General features: G+C 35.1%; 4 protein-coding genes and 1 non-coding gene across 6 annotated transcripts; 2 read left to right on the top strand and 3 right to left on the bottom strand.

The window, feature by feature from the left end:
* Window positions 1-46: 46 nt before the first annotated feature.
* On the bottom strand, window positions 47-2790 carry LOC117132946 (ankyrin repeat-containing protein NPR4-like). The gene has a single exon (XM_033288552.1). It carries the CDS (start codon window positions 2733-2735, stop codon window positions 1914-1916), a length of 822 nt encoding a protein of 273 aa, XP_033144443.1. The 5' UTR covers window positions 2736-2790; the 3' UTR covers window positions 47-1913.
* Window positions 2791-3043: 253 nt separating this feature from the next.
* LOC103848905 (protein ACCELERATED CELL DEATH 6-like) lies at window positions 3044-3785 on the bottom strand. The gene has a single exon (XM_033288553.1). It carries the CDS (start codon window positions 3726-3728, stop codon window positions 3099-3101), a length of 630 nt encoding a protein of 209 aa, XP_033144444.1. The 5' UTR covers window positions 3729-3785; the 3' UTR covers window positions 3044-3098.
* Window positions 3786-5036: 1251 nt separating this feature from the next.
* On the top strand, window positions 5037-5140 carry LOC117133098. Its single transcript, XR_004456940.1, has one exon. It is a non-coding gene; the product is annotated as a U6 spliceosomal RNA (small nuclear RNA).
* A 74-nt stretch (window positions 5141-5214) lies between these two features.
* LOC103857029 (autophagy-related protein 18f) lies at window positions 5215-9048 on the bottom strand. Of its 2 annotated transcripts, none has more exons than XM_009134180.2 (7): window positions 8286-8904; window positions 7595-8017; window positions 7144-7524; window positions 6828-7055; window positions 6028-6747; window positions 5760-5926; window positions 5215-5688 (listed from the first exon to the last, which is right to left on the bottom strand). In XM_009134180.2, the coding sequence occupies exons 1-7, from the start codon at window positions 8472-8474 to the stop codon at window positions 5517-5519; spliced, it is 2280 nt and encodes a 759-aa protein (XP_009132428.2). In that variant the 5' UTR covers window positions 8475-8904; the 3' UTR covers window positions 5215-5516. The 2 variants fall into 2 exon arrangements, with proteins under 2 accessions (XP_009132428.2, XP_033144442.1); XM_033288551.1 differs by having other exon boundaries at window positions 5226-5678; window positions 8286-9048.
* A 2197-nt stretch (window positions 9049-11245) lies between these two features.
* On the top strand, window positions 11246-12070 carry LOC103857217. Its single transcript, XM_009134397.2, has one exon. It carries the CDS (start codon window positions 11246-11248, stop codon window positions 12068-12070), a length of 825 nt encoding a protein of 274 aa, XP_009132645.2.
* The last annotated feature ends 1142 nt before the right edge of the window (window positions 12071-13212 follow it).

Below are 13212 nucleotides of genomic sequence, written 5' to 3'. Positions count from 1 at the left end.
TAATAATTTATATATTGAATGAAAATTTTGACCATTGTTCGGTTTATACGTGACATCCTTGCATAAAGTTTTCATTTCAGTTTTTTTTAAAAAATATATATACATGTAGAAATGTAATTACTTCTTCCACTTTTAGGGTCCACTAGATTCAAGGTCCACTAGTTAAGAAAAAAAAACTTAAAAACAAAGTTGTAGTTTTTGTCAACTACTCTTTAAGTCTAAACTAAATATTAGCTTATAGCAAATGTCACTTATCTATGACATGTGCTCAGTTCACACTCTGAATATCTACGAATAAGAAACTCTATCCTATAATGGGTTTGAGTATTATGATGATTCACTTAGCTAGAGATTGTAAAATGGTTTAAATTTCATTGGTTAGTCTTATAATATTCTAAATTTAAGTAACCATTTGGTCTGTGACAGAAAAAAAAAAGTAACCATTTGGTCAAATAGAAATAAAATGTTATAGTGTAGACACGGAATTCTATGTTTACACATAGAATTGAATTAGTATAAGATTTAATTAAGTAATTGTCAACGGTAGAGTTATCATTCGTATTTGTATATGTTTGAATTATATATTTTAAAATATTATTCATAAAATTGCATAGAAAAATACATAGTTATATATATGGGAATAATGTTTGATACTTCTCGTTTTATAAATTCAATTCCATTCTAACTTCTAAGAAAAATAATGAAACATGTGATCGTGTAAGCAATCTTGAATTTTTACATATTGATATTTTTTTTGAACCTTGGATCTCCGTAACGATTGAATGTCAGTATATTATAAAAACCATAGGCGAATAAGTTGTGGTGGGGAGGGGGGGTTGCGTCCAAAAGTTAAGGTTCAAATGCTTTTTTATCCAATTGCTTCAAGCTCCAATTAATATGCTTAAGCTTATCTATTTTGAAATATTATTTCATAAAATTGCATAGAATAATACCAATCTAATTCGGTTTATTCTAAGTTTGTTACAGGTTGAAAGAATACGGTTTATTCAGGGTTTTCCGGTTTACTCAGAAATACCCATTCGATTACGTAGTCGAATCAAGCAATTGGAATGTTGTTAAGTAAAGCGGTAGTTCAACATATGGTTGTTGGATTATCCGATAGTCCGGATTCTGTTTAGTACGTTTTGGTATAGGTCGGTTCAGTTTGGAGATTTGGAAAGAATTTGGCTTTATGTTGAAGGAGGGAAGTTGGAGAGAGAAAGACAAGTCAAAGAAAAGGCAGCACAGATATGTTAGTTAACTTATAGATGAGAAGGAGCTGTTTGGTTTGGTGGTTACAAGAAAACATAGCTTTACCTCTAAACAAAGTCTTGGAACAAATACATTGGAGCTTCAACCTCATAATTTACTTTTTGAGGACTAATTTCCTCCCTAATATCGATACCAACCCATTTTTTGGTCAGTTATTCTATTCGCCCCCACCCAAATCCTCATCTTTTTTTTCCTTGCAATAAGTTTTGCATGCATCGATTTATGCTATTTATGGAAACTTTTAGGGCCTAGTTCTACGGCTTGATAAGGTACAGCTACCAATCTAATATCTTGCATGAAAACTCAAAACTATTTTTCTGTGTTCAGTTTTGGGGTCAAATAACATGTATTATGTGAAAACTTTTTTTTTTTTACAAATTACAACATATGTCATCCAAAATTGAACACTGGAAGATCATATACGTCAATCACTTATACAAACATGCATATAACTTGGATTCCTATTAAACATAAATTCAGCAATAAGAGTAATCATTTTTGTTTTCTTACAACATATCACATGTCATCGAATCTAAACAATTGGAAATTATAAACGTCAAACACCTATTTACAAAAAAAAACGTCAACCACTTACAAAAACATGCATATAACTTGGATTCCTATATATTAAAAACATAAATTCAGCAGTAAGAGTAGTAGCCTTTCTCGATATTGGCCGCCATGTCTACGTATCCATTCTTGCGTACTGGCGGAGTAGACAAGCATTTAAGAAGCGTAACCTTCCTAAACATGCATTTAGCCAGATTAAACCGTAGATAAACAAACATACCGCCTAGCGTCAAGCTAGCAATAGCAACAGTGGCATAGATTATTAACCAATTGGTTTCTCCAAAATGAGGTAAAGTTACCAATGCCGCGGAGACATAAGCACTTGCCATGGCTGCTACAGCCACCCACATCATCCAGTGAGCTATAACCAAGAACTTTAAAAGCGAGTCCTCCCTGTAAGGTATAATGCTGAGGAGAAGAATGACCATACTCACTGATGTAAACAACGCTATGCTATTGCTTATCCAGAAGATCATGAAAGCTATGGTTTTCCCCGCGGTTGATTTCCCAATGGAGAATCCTTCTTGATAGACCCCACCAGGTGGGTTTAAACCGCATGTGAAAGTAACAGATGCAATCAAGACCGCGACAATGGCGAGAGTATTCCTAGCGCTTTGCAAAGCCTCCAATTGCATCTCAAATTTTTTGTTTGGAGTATCACTGCTTTGAAATCTTAGAATCTCCTTCTGGCGCTTCTTTATCGTGTCATCGTCTGCACGATGAAGAATCACTGCTTTTGTTTGGTTTCCAATCTCTCTAGGACTTGAAGAGCGTTGACCGCACATCAGAGCGTTAGATAGCTTAAGGAAATCTTTATCCTCTTCGTTGAGAAGGTCAACCGCTACAAAACCGTTCTTGTTCTTCGTGGTGACTTTTACGTTTGTCTCCACCATTATATAGTTTACCAGCTGTAATGTAATATGTTAATCAAATCAGGAAACCAACAACAAAACCTCATATTTTAAGTTTTCAAATCATATGGAGTATATAGCTTTGTATGAAAGTATTACTTTGAAATCATTTAGCTAGTATTCCTTCTTATTTATATTATTAAACAATCATTTTCCCTTTTGTATTTTTGTGTTTCGGCAGTTCCCTTAAATAATCAAGCAGTTACCAAGTAGTATTAAAGAAGTGAAATTTAAGGTGGAAAACTGAAAGCAATTTGGCTCTTTAGATGAGGTTGATAAATGAAATTATTATACAAAGAAAACTATGTTTTAGATATATTTCCTATAAGATTTTGCATTTTGAGTCTAATTAGGCACAATATACAAAAAAAGGAAAGAAGAGGGAGGCAGAAAATTTACCGCAATAGAGCCTACGGAGGCGGCAACGTGAAGCACAGTGTTGCCGTCTACGTCAAGCTGGTAGAGAAGTTGGCCTAAGTTGTCACTCTTTGCCATTGAGATGAAGGCTTCGTTCTGCTTGTGTCTCGCAGCTATATGAAACACAGTTTCTCTCTTTTCTAATGTGACTGAGTAGAAAGAAGAGGGAGCCCTATTGAGAAATTCCTCAAGGATTTCAACAGAACCCTTCATTGCCGCACAATGCAGAGGTGTTAAGCCATCATTATTCATCATTTCTGCATCTATGGTTTTTCGCTCGCATGCGTTATGCAATTTTAGGGACTCTAACATCCCAATAAAGATGCTTGTGTATCCCAAACGAGCAGCAACATGAAGAGGAGTGTCACCTTTGGAATTGGTGGAACCGACTAAGGAAGGGCAGAGCTCGATTATTTTCTTTGCATATACCTCGTCCCCTTGTTGCGTGGCTAGGTGCAATCCCGTTCCTTCGTATGTTTCCTTCAACATAGAGAGATACTCTTCTACGAGCCGAGGTAAACTTATCATGTCATTTCTGATGAATTTTTGTGGAGCCATTTTTAGTTTCAAGTGGCTTTAGGAATCTTTGGTCTTTGGATCAATTTGAGATGTAGACCAATTGTCTTTGTTGTTTTAAGTTAATTAGATGCATACTCTTACCCTTATATACTGCTCTCTAAAGTCAGCCATACTCTTTTCGTAATTTTTGTAATAATTTATGTATTGAATGAAAATTTTGACCATTGTTCGGTTTATACGTGACATCCTTGCATAAATTTTTCATTTCAGTTTTTTTTTTTAAATATATACATGTAGAAATTTAATTACTTCTTCCACTTTTAGGGTCCACTAGATTCAAGGTCCACTAGTTAAGAATTAAAAACAAACTTGTAGTTTTTGTCAACTACTCTTTAAGTCTAAACTAAATATTAGCTTATAGCAAATGTCACTTATCTATGACATGTGCTCAGTTCACACTCTGAATATCTACGAATAAGAAACTCTATCCTATAATGGGTTTGAGTATTATGATGATGCACTTAGCTAGAGATTGTTAAAATGGTTTAAATTTCATTGGTTAGTCATATAATATTCTAAATTTAAGTAACCATTTGGTCTGTGACAAAAAAAAAAGTAACCATATGGTCAAACAGAAATAAAATGTTATAGTGTAGACACGGAATTCTATGTTTACACAGAGAATTGAAATAGTATAAGATTTAATTAAGTAATTGTCAACGGTAGAGTTATCATTCGTATTTGTATATGTTTGAATTATATATTTTAAAATATTATTCATAAAATTGCATAGAAAAATACATAGTTATATATATGGAATAATGTTTGATACTTCTCGTTTTTTAAATTCCAAAGCCCATCCCGAGACTTGCGTCTCAACAGTCGCGTTTCTGACCAATAAGTAATGCAACAATATTGTTCCATGTTTACGGACCCATTCTTGTGTACTGCGCAGTAGACAAATCATTTTAAGAAGATTAACCTTCCATAACACTCATTTAGGCAGCTTAAACTGTAGATAAACAAACATGTCCGCCTAGCTTCATGGTCATTTTGAAAATCTGCAATTATGTTTATTAAGTCGTTCATTGTACCATTCCTTGGGCGGAATCAGTAAAACTCTTGGGTTACCTACCTAATAAAAATCTAATAAATCATATGCATCCCATTGGAAGAAGATTGTTCTCCAAAATTGAATTAAATTACATGATATAATGTAGATTTTTCTAAAACATGTACGGATCTATAAACTTAAAATATTTTAATCATTCAAAAAACATTTTTCATGTTTTGAACACATTTGTAAGTGATAGAAACTTTTCTTTATGTTCAAACTTGTTCCAGTGTGTCCTTTCGAAGACATCCGATAAAACTAAAATAATACAGAGAAAAATTAGCATGGCTTCTGCGCAAGGATGACATTGACTACAAGTTGAATAAACAATGACCCTCTTTAGATCGTTCCGTAATATTCCGGACGTCGCACAAATTAAGATATGGTCAAAAAAATTTTCAAAAAAAAAAATTGTTCCAGTGTGCAGTAAACAGTGTTAAAATCTTTATAGTTTCGTTTACATGCCAAGATGATGTTCGGGAATCAAAGGGCATCCGTAACAAAAAGAAAAAATATATTCCTATTTACATCTAAACAATATGTCAATTTTTTTTTACTTTTTCTTTTTCTATACAATTTTTCCACAGTTATGTTTGTTCTTCTGTATGTTGAACTTGAAGCTGAATTTGTGGTGAAATAAATAAACGAATAACAACATCCATCACCTTCTATTCCAACTCTTTTGCAATACCTTCATTATCTCCAGGCGTGCTTTAGGTCTCTTCTTCTGATATCGAGCTCCCTTCTTCAGACCTCACGCTCTCTTCTTCTGATCTCAAGTTCTCTTCCTTGCCATGTACAACTCCGAACTCGGTCTCTGTTCCATGACCCTCTAGGGGAGTCACCTGATCACCTTGTGTAGTGTTCCTTGGACTCTGGAATGATCTGTGGCATAGTATTAGTGTCAAGAGAAGAAAAAAACAAGTAGTGAGAGTAATCAGATTCCAGAAACTCACTCTCTCATCACTTGTTGGGGTTTTGGAGACTGGAGATAACCCCACACTGGAACCAAACCTCTTGTTCTTGCTTCAACCGTTCTTGTTTGGATTCCTTCAATCTCCATCTCCCCTCCTCCACCATTACTCTCTTCATCCACATCCAACACCCACTCTTGAAACCTAAACTGTTTTGTGCAAAACACAAAGAATTAGACACATCCATCCACACACAAACACATTAAGATCATTATCTCTCTCTCAAGAAACAAAAGGAAGAGAGTTTTACATTTCTCCTTCCCCATAACGGTAACTGAGTCGGCTCATACATTTGCAGTTCTGCTTCAGACATGTACATCTGATGCTTATCCTCCACACGCGCCTTTCCTTTCTTAGTTACTTTCCAAGACTCATCAGCACTCTGCTTCCTAACAATCTCCGGAAACACTTTACTCTTAGAATCCGAACTTGCCCCACCTCCATATACATCACTGTGTTGATCTTGCATCTCTCTTCTAGATTGGTTCTGGATCATGGACCACCTTCTTATTGGCTCAACCCCCACTTTCCCTTCAGTCTCCGAACCAGACTCAAAATCAAACCCTGCCATCTCATGACCACCATCCCCAACCTGATTTGCCTTTAACGCATACTGAGTCATACATCCAGAAGGAGCAAACACTAGAAGATTCCTCTTCAAGCTATTATCAGAAGCAGCAGAAGAGCCATAGAGGTGGTTGTTCTTGTCCTGTTCAACGGAGTAACAGAAAGCTGATGCGGTTGCACCAGGAAGAGAGCCTCCAACCATTCCAGCTGCTGCTGCTGCAGCACCGCTCATTGTTCCCATCCACCCGCTGATGTTTCCGCTTCTTATTCTATTAACAGCTGATAGAGGAACCGGAGCGTTTCCTTCTCCCTCAGGATTAATCTCAAACAGATGACTTGTCCCTCTTGAAGAGCTAATGGCTATCAAACTACTATCATTGCTGAAACTGATGTCTTGTATCACCTGAAATAGAAACCTCCTTCAGATTAATCCTAATCCTAATCAATAGGTGAGGTCTAATCTCAAACTGATGTCTTACTTACCGCATTAGTAAATCCACGCTGGAGTCTGAACAGATGCACAAAAGACGCATCACTACTTGTACTTGTAGAGGCTCTCGGCATTATCCTGAAGACATTAATATTATGTCCCTGAATGGAAGCAGTCACCAAAAGCATGCCGCTTGGATCAAAGCTCAAAGCTGAAATTGGACTCTTGTGTGCCTTAAACTGCGTTACAACGCTTTTGCTTATAATATCTTTGATTATAACCTGCACGCACACACACACCACAACATATATATGTATAAAAGCAACAGATCAATGTAATATTAACTAGAGGAGGATTTGGAGTATATACCATTCCTACGCTATCTGCGTCAACCACATTGTCATTAGCAACACCAATGCCTTTCAAACCAGGAATATACGGATTAGGCAGAACCTCCGAGCAGTACCTAGAGAACGACTTGTACCCTTTGTCACCAAGCGTCACGATCCCAGAAGCGATCTGCCTGCTAGACTCTCTCGCAAACTGCGCAACACTGGGTGATGACGACAGTGTGATGAGTTCCGGATTGAAAAGCGTGGAAGTTGAGTCAGCGACACGGCTTCCGCTATAAGCAATCCAACGTGGACCAACGGCGAGAGGACCGTATCCAACACCCAAGGAGCCGTAAGCGATTGAGTTAGTTACAATCATGTACTCCTTCACCAGTGTCTTAGCGTCAAAGCAATGTATCTAACAAAAGTCAAGGACACTTGTTAGTTTCAGAAGCAGACAAATCAAACACAATACGACAAGTCCTAACCTGAGATGCTTGGAGTACAGCAACGATCCGAGAACTACACCTAACGGTATAGATAACAGACCGGAACCTCAAGGTATGGACATAAGACTGAGACCTCAACGAGTACACATGCACATTCGTAGGAACCGTCACGGTCTCGCTTCCAGGGCTGTCGGAAACGCTCTGTTCTTCCCAAGAACTGTCACCACAGACAGCCAAAAGCGGGCGGCTCTCGGAGAACCTATCGTCAAACTCCTCCGAGGTTATAGGGTTTGGTAGCATTTGCATGAATGACGCTTGTCCATCGTGTGAAGAGACAATAACATGGACGTTATCCGTTTCTTCAACATCCCAAATTTGAAAACCGGAGTGAAACGCAAGTAAGAGAACTCTCCGTGTCTCGCCATCTTCTTTCTCCAGCTTATCAAACCCCGCCCATAGTACCTAAAATAAAAGAATCCAACTTTTCAACAAAACAGAACAACACTACACAACCTATAAAGGTTAAATCTTTTTAAAGCTTTTAAAACAAATGAAACAAACCCATTATAGAAAGCTCTTAACTTTGACTAACATCACAGGTAAAGTTCCAATATTTCTAAAAGGTCCAATCTTTTAAAAGCTAACAAACAAATGAAGCAAACCCATTATATAAAGGTCTTAACTTTGGGTAACAACACAGATAAAGTTGCTTAATTTGTAATTTTTTAACCTGATCGTGAAGAGATTCAACGTCACGGTTAACGGCGGAAGAAGCGGCGGATGCGGCGGAGCGAGCAACGGTGGAGGCGCCGGAGGAAATGACACGAAACAGAGCACGGAACGAGGTCCGAGCTGATCGAGACACAACTCCTCCGTCGGAAGTTGTCGGCTTCAGAGAAACGTCGCCGTTTTTCCTCATAACTCGTTACCCTTCTCCAATTCAATATCTATACGCCTGAGATTGCTTCCAATTTTAAATTTTTCTGATTTTTTTTGTGAAGATTAAAGCTTTGATCAAAGCAAAGAAATTGAAAATTTGAAAAACCCAGAAGGAAAGTGAATAGTTAAGCTGAATCGTTAAGGAAGCAGAAATTTTGTGTTTTTTTTAATGGAAAATTGAGAAAGAAAATGAAATTGAGAAACCCAGAAGGAAAGGATTTAGCGTGTCCGGAAGGAGGAATCAGATTAGGAAACGTTTAGGAACAAGAAAGGGGAAAAATATTTTAGGATAAGAGACCAAACCTCTTTCTATTTTCATTTAATTGGTTTTTTCTTCTTTTATTTAAACGAAAAAAAAAACAATATCAAGAGGATTAACATTGACATCTCTTTTACGTATCGTCTTTGTATTTACTACAGAGAGGGGGACAGCGACTCTCACCTTGCACGTCTCTTTCCCTGTTATTTAATTATATAAAATTAATAATTGTTAAATGTTTGTTATACCAATAATTAAACCAAACAAACCTTCCCATATATTAATTGAAACTCAACAGAGACTTTTGGTGTGTTCATGTTTTGTTGGTTTAACCGAGTCTGAACCAAGTTAGCTTATTTTTAAATTCGTCATTTCATTCACATTCTACCCTAAATGCTAACCCAATCAAAATCCACCAAAGTTGCTACGATGTGGGCTATTCTTTTTATTATTATTTTTTCCGTGACGTGTGCTAGTCTTACATGAAGAATTTCATTAGTTTACTTTTTCTATTTCTATATTTTAAACTAGTTACTAGATTTTGATCCGCGCTTAAAAGCGCGAGTTATTTTTCAGTTGATAAAAATATATGATATGAATTAGTATTTTAGTCTTGTTATATATTATTATGTTACAAAATTTTATTATATCAAAAAAATTATTATTTTTATTTAGTTAGTTAATGTAATTATATTTTTAATCGTTTGATTACTTTTTTCAAAAAAATTATATGGATTGATCAGACTCAGTGCCTTTATTATTTTAAAATAAATTATTTTCAATTAGATGAGAACAATACTTTTATATCAAGTTTGGACCCGTCGTTGAACCAGTAAACACGATGACTTGAACATAAGCTGGTTTAGATTTAATGAAAATTCGTTAATTTAAAGCATGCAAACTTCAAAAAAACATGCAATCAAGTGTGACCCGGCATTTGGTTGACATGGTAGGAAAAAATAATCTTTAATAATATTTTAAGAGATGAATGAAACTTCTAATATATTAACGTAGTAAGAAATAATTTAACATATATATATAATTTTGTTTTAACAAATGATTTGCTAAAGTGTTTACTATTAAATTTGATTTTGTAAATATTTAGAATTATATAATGTTAGATGACATGATATAATATGTTGTATGATATATGCATTCATTTTAATAATTGATATCTAAATATTATATATCCATCTTTGAGCATAATATATGATGTATATAACGTTATTGAATAACAACAATAACATTGGATGATAATAAGAAAAATAATTAGAGAAGTGTATCATACAAAATGAGAAATAATAATAGGATTTATTTAAAATATTTAAATTATTTATAGTTATTGTAGTTAATGGTAGGATAAAAAATGAAGAGTTTTATATAGACGTTATAAATTGGTTTATAATATATTTTTAAAAATATTTTCTTTTAATAATATAAATTTTCAATCGTATCTATAATATATTCTTATCAAAAATCATCATAACAATATATTTGGAATATATATATTTAGAATATATTGTTAAACTAAAGTACACAAAATAATCTCTAACCATATTTAGAATAAACTGTTAAACTGTATGCGAAATAACTTCCTTTAAAATATAGTCAAAATTATTAGGAGTGTTAGTCAAGGAGAATCTATGATGTATAAGCTGTGTAGATAAATATTTTCAGAAATGTCAACATATTCATTTGAAAAACCACATTTCGATCAACGAAAAAATGATAGAGTGAAGCCTTTGGTCAAAAAAATAAATGATTGTGTGAAATGTTGCAAAGTTGGTGGCACCAAGGAACAATATAGTTTTGGTATTTAAATTTACCAGTCATGTTTTGGTTATGGATTCATGAGACATGTTTTGGTAAGATGATATATTTTAGTATAATAGAGTTACGTATAATTTTTTGGTGTATCATAGTAAGTTGAGTAATAAATAAGAGCATTGATTATTTTATAGTTAGAGAAATATAAGGTAATTGATTATTGCATAGTTAGAGAAATATAAGGTGAGACCAAAAAAATAGTTAAGTCTAATGAAATGGTCCAACAACTTTTCATAGGTAGATTTTTTTAGACTCCTTCCCTTTTAATAGTATTGATATGGGTTAAATAAATATTTAAGATTCACAACTCGGTTTAAAGATAATTACGTATTATATTTATCTTAATGTAGAGAAATACAAGTGTCTCTGGTCCAAGCACCTGGCATGAAGAGAAAGAGGAAATCTCTTCCGAATAAGCGTTTATTCTCTGTGTTTTTGGTTTGATTTCCACACCTTCAAGTCACTTATATCAGAACTGTGTTTTTGGCATCAAGTTGATCTGGATGCTCTATTTCCGTGCGGGTTCTATATGGGTGGCATGGGTTCGAGATAAATATCTCTCAGCAGGTTCATTTTGGTCTCTAAACTCGCGAAACTACTCCATCTCTTGGACTTTTCGAAGGCTTTTAAAGTTACGGTCTATTGCTTTGTCTTTTCTTCGTATCATGGTGCGAAGAGGAAGTGAAACTTACTTCTGGTTTGATCCTTGGACACCTTATGGTGTTTTAATTGATTATTTGGGACCTTCGGGCCCTTCAGATTTGGGAATCTCAATGGATTCTCTGGTTTCTTCCATTACTCAAGGTTCTGCTTGGACCCTAAGACCGGCTAGGTCTGAGCGACAAGTGAATCTTCATGTTTATCTTACTTCATTTTCTCCTTCTCCGGGGTCTGACGCTGCTATTTGGAAAGTTGGAGATTCAATTTGTGCTAATTTCTCTACAAAGAAAGTGTGGCAGTTCTTGAGAATGGCTAAGCCTTCAGTTTCGTGGGCGAGATTTATATGGAATCAGGAAATTATTCCTAAGCATAGGATTACTTCCTGGTTGTTCATGCTTAACCGTAACCCAACTATGGATCGATTAATCTCTTGGGGTCTTGATTTGGAAAATTGTTGTCTGCTGTGTGGAAGTGCACCTGAATCTAGGGATCATTTGTTCTTTCTATGCCCTTACTCCACTCTTGTTTGGAAAGCTGTTACTGGAGTGCTTGGTTTCACTAACCCTCCTCTTCAATGGGATTCTGTTCTTCATTGGTTTGAATCTGCTACAAGTAATCAAGTTCTGTTGGCTGCTTTGCTTCAGCTCTGGCATGGAGTTATATATGCGTTATGGCAAGAGCGCAATGTACGTTACCACGATGGTCTTACAAAACCTCATTGGATGTTATCTCGAGAAGTCACCAAACAGGCAAAGGACAAATCTGCAGCTATGCGAAACTGTGGATCAGAACTTGGCTTGAGTTTGGTGACTTTCTGGTCTGCTGTTTAAAAGTGCAGCATTTCTGCTGCTGCGTTTTATTTTCTCTTCCATGGTCTTTACAACCACTGTGACCCTCCCCCCTTATTTCTCTTTAAATTCTCTTGCTTTTGTTCTGTTTTTAGTATGATGCTTTGTCCCCCCTCTGTAAACTCTCTTTTAATATTTTAAATATGAAAGCCAGTTAAAAAAAAAAAAAAAAAAAAAAAAAAAAAAAACTGTATTTTTACCTCAAAAGATATTTGCTGAAATGATCCACAAGGTTACTCTTGGTCTGGCTTCCCTCTAACTTTCCCATTCTTGAGCTTGTTTTCTTTTCTTTTTTTGAACTTTGTGCTTGATGTCTTTCACACAATGTCTCTAGTCATTCTCTTAATTTTACGTTTTAGAAGTATTCTTCTTATGTAGAGGTTTGGGGTCGTATCAGAATGAAGGGAAGGAAGAAATCTATGTCTTGTACTAAGCCATGATTGCATATGGTTGGTTTTCGCAATCTCAAGCCATTTATGTATAGTTGCGTGTGCCAAAAAGATATTTGTCATTGCCCCTGCCTATAGTTTGCGATTCATTCAAATCCAGTGTGAAACAAAGATTAAACAAGAACGTAGGGAACAATAAATTACATCATTTGACAGAAAAAGTCACTAAAAACTGGATGAAGCAAATATAATATCACTATATCAATACATGCACATAAAAATTCATCACTTGGAAGCAATATATGTAATAGTGTAACTATTACATAATATGCTTTCTCATATGATCATTTCCTGTAGGAACACGCCATCAATTGCAGAATGTTGTCATCTTTTCCAGAATTTTATGAGCAGCTGACAACGGATTTATTTTATTTATAATGTATTCTTGTCCTTTCAAGATTCATTTTGAAGTGTACGTATTTAAGCATTCTCCATAGATTGACACGATCTATCCAGCGAACCAGGAACCTTTTTCACCACAAGTCAATAAAAAAACCTTTGTCAACATAAGTCAATAAATGCTTGATGACTGAACTTGGGATCATGTAACTTCAAATAAAAACCACAACAAACAAATGTTAGTCTACCCTTTTGTTTACAAAACTTGAACTTGGGAAAAAGCTATTCAAGACTTATAACTCCATCTTTTCATAATTTAGAAAATCTTGAAAGGTT

This window comes from Brassica rapa, chromosome A03 (assembly GCF_000309985.2).
Source record: "Brassica rapa cultivar Chiifu-401-42 chromosome A03, CAAS_Brap_v3.01, whole genome shotgun sequence".
Lineage (NCBI taxonomy): Eukaryota > Viridiplantae > Streptophyta > Magnoliopsida > Brassicales > Brassicaceae > Brassica > Brassica rapa.
This window is presented reverse-complemented; position numbering and strand designations above follow the sequence as displayed.

Excerpts from the sequence above, each read along its gene's own strand:
- LOC103857217 (XM_009134397.2), top strand. The coding sequence starts at position 11,246 with ATGGTGCGAAGAGGAAGTGAAACTTACTTCTGGTTTGATCCTTGGACA.
- LOC103857029 (XM_009134180.2), bottom strand. The coding sequence starts at position 8,474 with ATGAGGAAAAACGGCGACGTTTCTCTGAAGCCGACAACTTCCGACGGA. Across the intron at positions 8,018-8,285 it reads TTGAATCTCTTCACGATCAG|GTACTATGGGCGGGGTTTGA; the intron begins GTTAAAAAATTA and ends CTTTTATTTTAG. Across the intron at positions 5,927-6,027 it reads CGTTATGGGGAAGGAGAAAT|TTTAGGTTTCAAGAGTGGGT; the intron begins GTAAAACTCTCT and ends TGCACAAAACAG.
- LOC117132946 (XM_033288552.1), bottom strand. The coding sequence starts at position 2,735 with ATGGTGGAGACAAACGTAAAAGTCACCACGAAGAACAAGAACGGTTTT.
- LOC103848905 (XM_033288553.1), bottom strand. The coding sequence starts at position 3,728 with ATGGCTCCACAAAAATTCATCAGAAATGACATGATAAGTTTACCTCGG.